This window comes from Haematobia irritans, chromosome 3 (genome assembly GCF_050003625.1).
Source record: "Haematobia irritans isolate KBUSLIRL chromosome 3, ASM5000362v1, whole genome shotgun sequence".
NCBI classification, from domain to species: Eukaryota; Metazoa; Arthropoda; class Insecta; order Diptera; family Muscidae; genus Haematobia; species Haematobia irritans.
Window position 1 is genome coordinate 228,741,395 of NC_134399.1, and position 13,315 is coordinate 228,754,709.

The following is a 13,315-nucleotide window of genomic DNA, read 5'->3' on the forward strand; positions in this document are numbered from 1 at the left end:
ATTTTAATGTGAACTAACAAAATTTCGGCTATTTTGCAAAGTAAATGATTTTTATGATTTGTAATGCATTTTAACGCTTGTATGGAACATTTGACCTCAAATATGTTCAAAAATTTGCAAAATATAAAAAAAATAAAAATGTGAAAAGGTTTTCTTCTTTACATCAATGAATTTAGGCCCAATTAGCTAAATAAAACATAAAAGGAACAGAAAATATTGACCAAGCAAACAATTAAACAAAAAAATATATAAATAAGTTTTCCATTTTATTAATTCTGAGTCTGTTTTTAACTTATTTGACACAAAAAAAAACTACCTATTAACAATATCCCAGCAAAAAAAGTGTTCAAAATTCAATGAATATGTACTTTTTGGATGCGGAAGTGGTGCAAAATTGGTGCAGTGGCGATCAATTTAACATTGGCTTGTTAAAGGACGGATGTCCACCATTTCAACAGCCGTTGCACTGAATTTTCATCACTTCTTAAGTTGTGATCCAAATCCAATACTTTGGATGTCAATTAAAAAATATTGTGATATTTTGCCAAATAAATATTTTTTGACCTCTAATATTTTCAAAAATTCTCTATTTTTCTGGAATAGATTTAACATTTTTTCGACAAAATTTAAATAAATAAATAAAACCTTTTTATTACTTATTCCTCTGTTTTTAGCCAATTTGAAAAAAAAAAAAAAACTTAAAATTGCCCATTAAAATATGAAAAAGCGAGTTATAAAAAATTAAATTAAATGAACTTCCTGTGTAGTTAGTGGGAAAATATTTTTGGAAGTGCTTTTAAAGTTATGCCTTTAAAAGCACTTTAGAACAGTTTCTAAATTTTTCTGGGATGAAAAAAACGAGTTATGAATTAAAAGAACTTCATGTGTATTCAATACAATAAAGAACATCTTTAGAAGGATATATTCAGATGTTTTTTTTTTTTTTTTTTTGAGTTATGCCTTTAGAACAATTTTGTGCCTTAGGAACAAATGTCACTCGATCTGGACGGAATTTGATAGACTTCTACAAAATCTATAGACTCAAAATTTAAGTTGGTTAATGCACTAAGGTGGAACACAATGTTAGTAAACAATATGGGAAACATTTAAATCTGAAGCAATTTTAAGGAAACTTCGCAAAAGTTTATCTATGATTTATTGCTCGATATATATGTATTAGAAGCTTAGGAAAATAAGTCATTTTTACAACTTTTCGACTAAGCAGTGGCGATTTTACAAGGACAATGTTGGTATTTTGACCATTTTTGTCGAAATCAGAAAAACATATATATGGTAGATATATCTAAATCTGATCCGATTTCAACCAAATTTGGCACGCATAGCTACAATGCTAAATCTACTCCCTGTGCAAAATTTCAAGCAAATCGGTATAAAACTCTGGCTGCTGGGTCCATATTAGTGCATATCGGGCGAAAGATATATATGGGAGCTATATCTAAATCTGAACCGAGTTCTTCCAAAATCAATAGGGTTCTATTCTGACCAAAATTAGGTACATGTGCCAAATTTGAAGGCGATTGGACTTAAATTGCGACCTAGACCTTGATCACAAAAATGTGTTCACAGACAGACGGACGGACGGACAGACGGACATGGTTATATCGACTTAGGGACCCACCCTGAGCATTATTGCCAAAGACACCATATGTCTATCTCGTTTCCTTCTGGGTGTTACAAACATATGCACTAACTTATAATACCCTGTTCCACAGTGTGGCGCAGGGTATAAATAGCTAGCAAATCCCATAAAAAAAAAACTATTCGATTGATTTTAGGTACTTCCAATATCACAGTTGGATTTATATTTTGGCACAGCTTCCTAGGGTATATGGATTATGTTTGAAGTGTCCGAGCAGTATTTGTCATCCCATTGGTTTCCCTTATAAAGAGTTCTACCCATTCAATTAGTTTAGTTGATAATTCAGCAAGTGATTCCATAAAACCAATAGTACCTTGTACAATCCTAAAAACAAAAATCAAAAGTAATCTTCAAAAGACAAACCTACGAACGAAAATTGTTAAGCCAAATTCAAAGAGGTTGATGAGTCGAGTAGAGTTGGAAATAGACAAAACTTCTATCTATTTGAAATAGCCCGAAACTAGATTCTGTGTGGGCTATCAATGCGAACCATAAAATTTAATAATTAAAAATTTCCTTTCCCATATTTGCCCACGAGCAAAACGGGGAAGCTATTGTAACCTGGAAAAGTAAGCATTTCGCAGCAGCAGCAGACAGAGAGACAAAAATGCCCAAAGTACCATTGTTGGCTAATTAAATACACACGAATAGATGGAACGGTTAGTGGAAATGGGAATTCGTTTAGGTCTATTGACAATTTATGCAATTAATACTAAATTTGTTGCTTTTGAAACCGTGAAATTATGTATGGCTGTATTTTTAGCATTATTTTCTATTAATAAAAAAGTAGCAAAAGAATTTATATACACACAGAAAACACATTTGCTGTAGCAAACCAAACGAATTATTTGGCTCCATATACTAAAGGGAACCAACGTGATGCAATGCTTAGCATGCCAGCTTTGCATACACAGTGTAGTGGGCAGAGAACTGCAACCGGTGGCTTTTTTTTTTCGTATTGCAATCTTACCCACAAAATGTCGGTGGCAGTGAGTAAGACACCAATTATCATGCGATTTTTTACATTAATACAATGTTCGTATGCAATCTTAAACCAATCGACATCGTCACAACGCTCGGTAAACAAAAAACGTGTGTGGCACTTAAGTGTGATTGCACTCAACAACAACAATTACCAGCAGTTGGTATTAGCTCAAGAGAGTTGAGAGAGTATAAAATTACAGAATACCAAACTGCTGAGATATGGGTAACCAATTTGTGTGATTGCTTTACTACGGTGTTTTCGAGAGACCAACACTCATACTAACAAACACCGACAGTCGTCGGTTGCATTGGATATTGGTGGTTGAAATTTTTTTACCAATTGGTGTTTTAAGATTGCAAATATTGGTGTTTACTTAATACATTGGTCGGTTGCCGTAGATCGCAGCCGTTCTCTGGTAGTGGGTTTAAACCTAGTTTGACCAAACACCAAAACGTTTTTCAGCGGTGGATTATACCACATTTCTGAGTGTTTCAAAGGAGGTCCCTTGTCATTGAGCTTAACATAGAATCGCCCAGCACTCAGTGATAAGAGATAAGTTCACCACTGTAGTATCACAATGGACTGAATAGTCTAAGCCGGCCTGAAATATTGGGCTACCACTATATCTAACCTAACGTAACCATCAACTAAAAACAGACAATTGACATTGAAGTTCGATAGTACAACCAACATATTTTTTGTTTGTTAGGTTAATAACAGTCAGGTTCTTCTTTGGAGCACCAATATTTTGCTATTGGTGCCGTATGTAAAATATGGGAAACATACAAATTTTCCAAAAAAAAAAAAAAATGTAACGATCTTTTTGAGTACCAATTTCAAAATTACACCACGTCGACTTTTATGGTATTTTATTGCCTACTTTATATTTTCTCTCCCTCTCTCTCCTTTAATCAATGCAAACTGATTTTTGTAAATTTCATTTTGTTCTTTTCTACTTTCAGGTGAAGTTGAACGTCTACTTAAGGAATACCGCCAAAATCAAGAATTGGTACGCCGTATCGGTGGCCATTATTATCAAATTATATATCCGGTGCAATTGCGACACCACGAGAAGATGGGCATTTCAACGCGTGAAGTGAGTCAACCCAAGGTACGCAATCGTTTACGTTCAAAACGAAATTTAAACAATTACACAATGGTATGTTCATACTCTCACTCCTCACTCCTGCTCAAGCTATCTCTATCTCTCTCTGTCTGTCTCTATCGAACTTCAAATCCATTCATTTTGTTAAAATCCAACCCAAGTTCAGCTTTTCCGTTTGATTTCCTTATGATTTCATTTTTCAATTTTTATTTGAGATTTAAATCTGAAAGCAGCAATCATCATCATGGGTATCAGAAAACTTACAAAAAAAATCTTCAAGTGGAAAGCAATCTTCATCAAAAATTTTTTTTCACAAAAATTCCGAAACACACATAACAAAAACACACGATAGAAATGAATCCAATATTTTTTAAAAAAAAAAAAAAAAAAAAACAAGCAAACATACCATTGCTTAGCCAATAAATATATAGTTTTATTCATTTCTAGTTCTTAATGCATGTTTTCCCACCTAATGAAGATTTTTTATAGCTTAAAATTATCCACAAATTTGCATGCGCTTTCTTTGTTGTTTTCGAAAAAAAAACAATATTATAAACTTTTATAAATTCATATTCTTACAAAGAATTGTATAGATTTTTGTACCTTACATTAGAAAATGTTACCATTATCTAGTAAATTAGTGTATATAGTACATCCAACTATAGAATAGCTTTAGATTTTTTTAAATGTTTTAGGTCTTACATTATCTTTTAAATGTATATGAAAAAGTTGTTTTCATATAGATAATGCTGTTAAAAAATAAAAAAAAAATTTTAAATATTATTATTATATTTTATTCTCAAAAAAAGTTCAGTTGACTTTCACAAGGGATTTTGCTATTGATTTCAAGACAAAGCCGTGAAACTTGCTTTAAATAAATATACACAAAATAGCGATTAAGCATGTGGATAGTCAGACTTGTGGAGATTGGTATCTGGAATTATCTTTAACACTCACTTCTTAGTCTTCGTGTCCAATAAGTTGTTATTAAAATTATAATAATGTGCAAAGAAAGCCATAAACGAATGAATCAAAATTACCATAGACCACTTGAAAATATTGTTCTCTAAAATCTTTAAACTGTGGACACTTCATTTGTAAAATAAATTCTAATCTATATTCGAAACTTTTTTTATTTAACACAAAGATTCAATAAAGAAAACATTTTTTTTGTTAATAATGAGAAGAATGTTTCTTATTTCATGGACGTACGTATGTAATTTTGTGTCATTGTCGGTCAATATTTTTTAGTGTAAATAATAACGACTTGAGATACATAATGTACAAAAATATTTTCCAAAATTTTCTCAAATGTCTTGTAGGGTATTCAAGGTTAGGTTAGTTGGTAGCCCGATGTATCAGACTCACTTAGACTATTCAGTCCATTTTGATACCACAGTGGTGAACTTCTCTCTTATCACTGAGTGATGCCCAATTTCATGTTAAGCTCAATGACAAGGGACCTCCTTTTTATAGCCGAGTCCGAACGGCGTTCCACATTGTAGTGAAACCACTTAGAGAAGCTTTGAAACCCTCAGAAATGTCACCAGCATTACTGAGGTGGGATAATCCACCGCTGAAAAACTTTTTTGGTGTTCGGTCGAAGCAGGAATCGAACCCACGACCTTGTGTATGCAAGGCGGGCATGCCAACCATTGCACCACGGTGGCTCTATAACTAATTATGAGACGATATGAACCAATTTTCACAATGTAAATAAGGACCAAATTTCACACGGATCGAATGAAATTTGTTCCTCCATGAGGCTTTAGAAGCCAGATCTTGAGGGTTGGTTTATGGGCTGCTTTATATAATTATGGATAGATACGAAGCAATCTTTCCCCGGTCAAATTCATTGACATCACGTACCAATGTCAACAGTTTCGAGTGAAATGTACTCCCACAAGAGGCTACGGGATTTAAATATGGGGATTTGTTTATATCGGGGGGTTATACCTTAAAGTGGTCCGATTTGGTCCATTTGCAATGCTATATGACCTATATCAATAGCAGCAACTTGCGCCGAGTTTCAAGTCGATAGTTTGTCTCGTTTGTAATTTAGCGTGATTTCAACAGACGGACGGATGGACATCGCTAGATCGACTCAAACTTTCACCTTTACACAGAATATGGTCGGATAACAATATTTCGAATATTCATATTCTTTTTGGTATACGGAATTAATAATATGGGAGCCACCGTGGTGCAATGGTTAGCATGCCCGCCTTGCATACACAAGGTCGTGGGTTCGATTCCTGCTTCGACCGAACACCAAAAAGTTTTTCAGCGGTGGATTATCCAACCTCAGTAATGCTGGTGACATTTCTGAGGGTTTCAAAGCTTCTCTAAGTGGTTTCACTGCAATGTGGAACGCCGTTCGGACTCGGCTATAAAAAGGAGGTCCCTTGTCATTGAGCTTAACATGGAATCGGGCAGCACTCAGTGATAAGAGAGAAGTTCACCAATGTGGTATCACAATGGATTGAATAGTCTAAGTGAGCCTGAAATATCGGGCTGCCACATAACCTAACCTAACCTTAATAATATGAGGGTATTTCTCATTCATGAACACTAATAGAAAAAATTACGTTCCATAGTCGTGAACGGACGGTGACAAAATGAAATGGAGACGTTCACAAAAAAATCAAAACGGAATGTTCACAATTTCGTCCACGGGCGTTCACGATTTCATGAACGGCCTTCGTTTTTCTTTGGCCATGAAAAGTCTTAAAATAATCGTTAGACGTTATTATGGCAACTACCTCGGTGGTACAATGTGCTAAGGCGTCTGTTAACGCGTATGGTGCAGAAAACACAGGTTCGAGTCACGCTAGCGGAAATCTTTTTTTTAATTCTGTTTATAAAGTCGTAACTATAACGTTTTCAGATCATGAACGCTGGTTGTTGTTTTGACAACGCATGGTGTCATTTTATCGTTGTCAGATTGACACCGCATCAGCGTGTTTTGGACCAACATTTTACCAAAATTGGACCAAAAGTCGTACCAAATTAATATCATTTAAAAGTTAAAATTTTTCAAAATTTTACTTCGATAGAAATTTTTGCCAAAATTTTATTTCTATAGAAAATTTTGTCAAAATTTTATTTCTATAGAAAATTTTAGTTGTATAGAAAATTTTTGCAAAATTTTATTTCTATAGAATAGTTTGTCACAATTTTACTAAATGTCGTTAAAATTTTATTTCTATAGAAAATGTTGCAAATATTTATTTCTGTAGAAAACTTTATTAAAATTCTAATTCATTAGAAAATTTTGTCAAAATTTCATTTCGTTAGGAATTTTTGTCAAAATTTCAGTTTTATAGAAAATTTAGCCAACATTTTATTTCTATAGAAAATATAGTTAACATTTTATATCTATAGAAAAATTTGTCAACATTTTATTTCTATAGAAAATTTTGTCAAAATTTTAATTCTACAGAAAGTTTTGTCAAAATTTTAGGTCTATAGAAAATTTTCGCAAAATTTTATTTTTATAGAAAATTTTGACAAAATTTTAGTTCCATAGAAAATGTTCGCAAAATTTTATTTGTCTAGAATAGTTTGTCACAATTTTACTAAATGTCGTCAAAATTTTATTTCTATAGAAAATGTTGCAAATATTTATTTCTGTAGAAAACTTTATTAAGATTCTAATTCATTAGAAAATTTTGTCAAAATTTCATTTCGTTAGGAATTTTTGTCAAAATTTCAGTTTTATAGAAAATTTAGCCAACATTTTATTTCTATAGAAAATATAGTTAACATTTTATATCTATAGAAAAATTTGTCAACATTTTATTTCTATAGAAAATTTTGTCAAAATTTTAATTCTACAGAAAGTTTTGTCAAAATTTTAGGTCTATAGAAAATTTTCGCAAAATTTTATTTTTATAGAAAATTTTGACAAAATTTTAGTTCCATAGAAAATGTTCGCAAAATTTTATTTGTCTAGAATAGTTTGTCACAATTTTACTAAATGTCGTCAAAATTTTATTTCTATAGAAAATGTTGCAAATATTTATTTCTGTAGAAAACTTTATTAAGATTCTAATTCATTAGAAAATTTTGTCAAAATTTCATTTCGTTAGGAATTTTGTCAAAATTTCAGTTTTATAGAAAATTTAGCCAACATTTTATTTCTATAGAAAATATAGTTAACATTTTATATCTATAGAAAAATTTGTCAACATTTTATTTCTATAGAAAATTTTGTCAAAATTTTATTTCTATAGAAAATTTTGTCTCAAAATTTTAGGTCTATAGAAAATTTTCGCAAAATTTTATTTTTATAGAAAATTTTGACAAAATTTTAGTTCCATAGAAAATGTTCGCAAAATTTTATTTCTCTAGAATAGTTTGTCACAATTTTACTAAATGTCGTCAAAATTTTATTTCTATAGAAAATGTTGCAAATATTTATTTCTGTAGAAAACTTTATTAAAATTCTAATTCATTAGAAAATTTTATTTCTATTTTCTATAGAAAATATAGTTAACATTTTATATCTATAGAAAAATTTTTCAAAATTTTATTTTTATAGAAAATTTTGTCAAAATTTTATTTTTATAGAAAATTTTGTCAAAATTTTAATTCTACAGGAAATTTTGTCGAAATTTTATTTCTATATAATAATTTGAAAAAAAAAAATAACGATTTGACGAAAATGGACCAAAATCAACTAAATTCCATTTGGTCCGACCATCGGACCAAATTTAAAAATTAATAATTTTTTGGCAACCCTACACCGCATGTATGTTGATTAAATTTCATGAACGAATCGTTTTGAAATGAGCACGCCATGTAAGATTTTTTTCTATGAGTGAAAGTGTTTTTTCATGAATATGTGTGAATAGAAAATCTTTCTTTGGAAAACCTTGTTCATTTTGTAGGATCCCTCCCTGGTAACAAGGTGGCTCTTTTACAAAAATATTTTTTGACTGTGTTGTCTCTCGAAGATCACAATTGGTCATCGAGATGTTGTGCCACGTGACAGAGATGTTGTGCCCCAGTGTTGATTAAAGACCTTAGAGATGATACACGTGACATCAAGGATATACGTCAGCCCCTTTGCTTTTGGTTAAGCAAAATTTCATAAAAAGAATATAGTCCAGTAAGTCTGGTCTTTTAGCCCATATTGTTCTGCAGTATTAACAGCATAGCTTCCTCCGACAATGGTTCGTTAGGTCGATCTTGAGAATTTTTTCCAAGAAAGTTTACTCTGCTTATCGTGGGTGGAGACTAAGGTATGCAAATAAGTTTCAAAAACATAAAGAGTAATATTAAAAAGGTTTATTTTGTGCCAATTTGTGCCGCGTGTTTTAATGACTCTGCTGCTCTTCCTTTCAGAACGCATTAACATAAATTTTGAATTTAGTAGGAAACATATAACAAAGTTTTTAGAAATTTCATTTATATAGAGAAAATCAGTAAACCGATCCTCAAAAGCGGTTTCACTATTCGCCTTGGGTTTTTGTAACGGAATCAGGTGAACCGGATACCTTAGTGGAGTCAGTATGAGCTGCGTTTTTAAAGGGTGATTTGTTAAGAGCTTGATAACTTTTTTTAAAAAAAAAACGCATAAAATTTGCAAAATCTCATCGGTTCTTTATTTGAAACGTTAGATTGGTCCATGACATTTACTTTTTGAAGATAATTTCATTTAAATGTTGACCGCGGCTGCGTCTTAGGTGGTCCATTCGGAAAGTCCAATTTTGGGCAACTTTTTCGAGCATTTCGGCCGGAATAGCCCGAATTTCTTCGGAAATGTTGTCTTCCAAAGCTGGAATAGTTGCTGGCTTATTTCTGTAGACTTTAGACTTGACGTAGCCCCACAAAAAATAGTCTAAAGGCGTCAAATCGCATGATCTTGGTGGCCAACTTACCGGTCCATTTCTTGAGATGAATTGTTCTCCGAAGTTTTCCCTCAAAATGGCCATAGAATCGCGAGCTGTGTGGCATGTAGCGCCATCTTGTTGAAACCACATGTCAACCAAGTTCAGTTCTTCCATTTTTGGCAACAAAAAGTTTGTTAGCATCGAACGATAGCGATCGCCATTCACCGTAACGTTGCGTCCAACAGCATCTTTGAAAAAATACGGTCCAATGATTCCACCAGCGTACAAACCACACCAAACAGTGCATTTTTCGGGATGCATGGGCAGTTCTTGAACGGCTTCTGGTTGCTCTTCACTCCAAATGCGGCAATGTTGCTTATTTACGTAGCCATTCAACCAGAAATGAGCCTCATCGCTGAACAAAATTTGTCGATAAAAAAGCGGATTTTCTGCCAACTTTTCTAGGGCCCATTCACTGAAAATTCGACGTTGTGGCTCGTTAGTAAGTCTATTCATGATGAAATGTCAAAGCATACTGAGCATCTTTCTCTTTGACACCATGTCTGAAATCCCACGTGATCTGTCAAATACTAATGCATGAAAATCCTAACCTCAAAAGAATCACCCTTTACTTTCGTAAAAACGCAGCTGACTAAAGCCTAAACTTATTTGCACTGCATTAAATTGCTAGGCCATATTTGATTTACAAACAAAAAAAATTTCGTTCTAACAAAGAAAGTATTTTAGAAGCAATGTGATTAATTTTTCAACAACAAGAAATGCTAATTGTGTAATAATTAATTTTCTGAGTTCGAGCAAAAGACAACCACATACTTGAGTCAAGAGAAAATTGAAAACATTCACAAATAAATCCAATTACTATGGGGGTATTCTCTAGAGAATCCTTGTATTGCGTGTTTGTTAAGCATTTCTCTAGAAAATGTCACACTTGTAATACAGTTTTTTTTTTTATTGGTGGCATCCTTTTTCGGCTCCTTCGAATCTTGAAGAAGGCGGTAGGCCAAAGGGAATTAGGAATGTACAAAATGGAATTAAACAAGTCTTATGAATTTAATTTGGCAAAAACTTTTTTCTATGGTTAATGAATAATTCAGGACATTCGAATTGTCGACAGATAACAAGAAAAAGGTTTACCAATCGAGCAAGATGTTATGAAATGGGGCAGGTTTTGAGGCTTTTGTGGTAACGAATTTCCATGTCAAGGCAATGGAAACAAAAATTTATTTGCATTGATTTTGTCTATTCAACAAATCGACTTTTATAAAATGCAAAATACATCGAGAGATATTCTTCCACCGCTTTTCGCTCTCTCTCTCTCTCTGTTTCTCGTGTAATAAAATTTATGAAGGAAATAAGCAAATTAGCGGCAAATCGCTTTGAAGCAATTTGTTAGCGAACGTGTTTGCAATTGTCTAAAGCTGTCTTTTTCAAGCTCTTTTTGCACACACTAGAATGGGCAGGAGGAGTGCGTCGAAAAGTACTTAAAGTATAAATCGATGTTTCATTTACTTCATCAGAGAAACTTTCTAAATTCGAAACATAAGACGCTAATAACATCAGTAAGCCCGTCAATAAAACCGAATCGGCAGCGGCAGCAGCAGCAGTTTGAACATCAGCAAGCCCAACACGTAAACACGTCCCCTTAACAAATGGCTTCAATATTGTGAGAAATTGAAGAGGATGGTTGGGTTAGGCCTTGCCTGTGGTTGTGCCAATGCTAAAGGAAAAAAGGCTCAATGAAGGAGTAAATAACAGCAAGAAGATTGATTACTCTGTGGCGTAAATTGTTTTGATTTATTTCAAAATCAATGAAGTTCAACAGTTTCCCATTTGCTCGTTTGTCAGTACAACGTTGTCCCTCCGCCTCCAAAACAATATTAAGGGCCCCAGGGGTGCCCGTTTGCCATTGTCCCCCGCTCCGCATACTACTACAATCTCGGGCCAAGTGATTGCCTTAGTCAACTGTTCACTAATGGCAAATCGGATATGGCAAATGTGCGTTCGATATTCCTTCCTTTTATGTACTCGCATTCAGTGTTACAAACCGTAGACACAGTGGCAATATTTCTGTCCCTTTGGCTAAGAAATAAAAACAAAAACTCTAACATCCTGTCGTACTAAATACGAGAGTATATTTCATATTTGTTTGTTCGTGTGTGTGTTTGTTTTAGTAAACTCTCGTTTTGTATTTCGAAAGAAAGTCATATGGCACAGCGAAATGTGTTGGTTATTACAGCCAGAAAAATTTTGTAGGTTTCCTATGTGATGATATGTAAGCAGAATATGTCTCAATAATCGAATTATCGAACATGTTTCTTATAGGTTTGGAAAGTCGTACAATTCTAGAAAATTGCAAAAGAGAAACTTCCACTTGATTTGTTCCAAAATTGTCTAAAATTTGAGAATTTTGAAATAAATATGTCAATAGGAAACTCAGTTAAAGGTAGAAGTCCACATTTTTGTAACGGAGTCCAAACGGCATGGCACATGATGTGTGAAATCACTTAGTATATATTTGAATAATCAACATTGCGAAGATAATGTAAACTACCGCAAGTGAATCACCATTTTGGTATTTGGAATATAAATAATAAACAGATTCTTAAAGTTTACCTTTAGACTTTTTCAAAAGTTGACAATTCCAACTGTTTACTATATGAATATTTAAAAAAAAGTCGACCCCCGTGTACATCTTGGGGAATCTAATTAGATACAATTAGATCTCAAAATTGGCCCTTTTAGATCTACGCATATTTATCCAGATACAGTAAAATCGAGTTTGATATAATTGTGTATAATTCCTTACATGACGAGATTTAATATCAGATCCAACAGGAATAGATACAATTGTATCTAAGACATCAGATCTTGGCCAATATTGAGATCTGATGATATCTAATTACAAAGTAATCAGATATCGTAAGATCTTACTATTTTTCGGATCTACACATATCTAATCTTATAAAAGTAGATCTATCAATATTTACTCCTTCTTTTTTCCAATTTTTTGAGCTACACGCAATTTAGCCTTAAGTAATTGTAAAAAGGTTATAATTTAACAGATCCATATTACTTTTAAAATAATTATAAAATAAGTGATATATTCTACCAAAGAAATATTTTTATTTTAACAAACACCGAAATTCGATTAGTCGTATGGAGTCTGCAAATTATAAAAAACTCAACATGAGTTTTTCCACCTTTTCTCTAAAATTCGATTTTGTAAACATCCAAAAATTACACTAGTTTACACTCAAAATGTACACTTGATGAAAATCAACTTTTCTTATGTATTTTGAGCTGCTGAATTCGAAAAAAAAAAAATTAAAAATATAAGATGACGAACAATCGTAATTGGATCTGTGATAAGTTAAGTGGTTTAAAAATACCAATGTGAAAAGTCAACATTTTCATAAAATCGTATTTTACAATGGACCTTTTCCGCCAGAAAAGTATAAACCATTAAAAAAATGTCTCTTCATGGTCGTATAGACGATACACTAACGTAAGTAATAAGACCAACTAGAAGAAAAACGACGAAAAATTACAAAGTTATAATCGAACATTTTTAACGGGATATCTCAAAAAATTTTTTTAATTTTTTTTTTTTCAAATTCAGCAGCTCAAAATACATAAGAAAAGTTGATTTTCATCAAGTGTACATGATATTTTTTGTAAACTAGTGTTATCAAAAGTCGGTTGTATGA

General features: G+C 32.5%; 1 protein-coding gene across 12 annotated transcripts in view; it reads left to right on the top strand.

The window, feature by feature from the left end:
• mmd (disintegrin and metalloproteinase domain-containing protein mind-meld) overlaps positions 1-13,315 on the top strand; it is a 575,647-nt gene that overhangs the window by 300,497 nt on the left and 261,835 nt on the right. For 9 of the 12 annotated variants that reach the window (XM_075298290.1, XM_075298292.1, XM_075298297.1 and 6 more), the window contains exon 4: positions 3,608-3,804. In XM_075298290.1, the coding sequence (XP_075154405.1) occupies positions 3,608-3,804 (197 nt within the window). The remainder of the gene's footprint in view (positions 1-3,607; positions 3,805-13,315) is intronic. The other 3 variants (XM_075298293.1, XM_075298294.1, XM_075298301.1) reach the window with 1 other exon arrangement.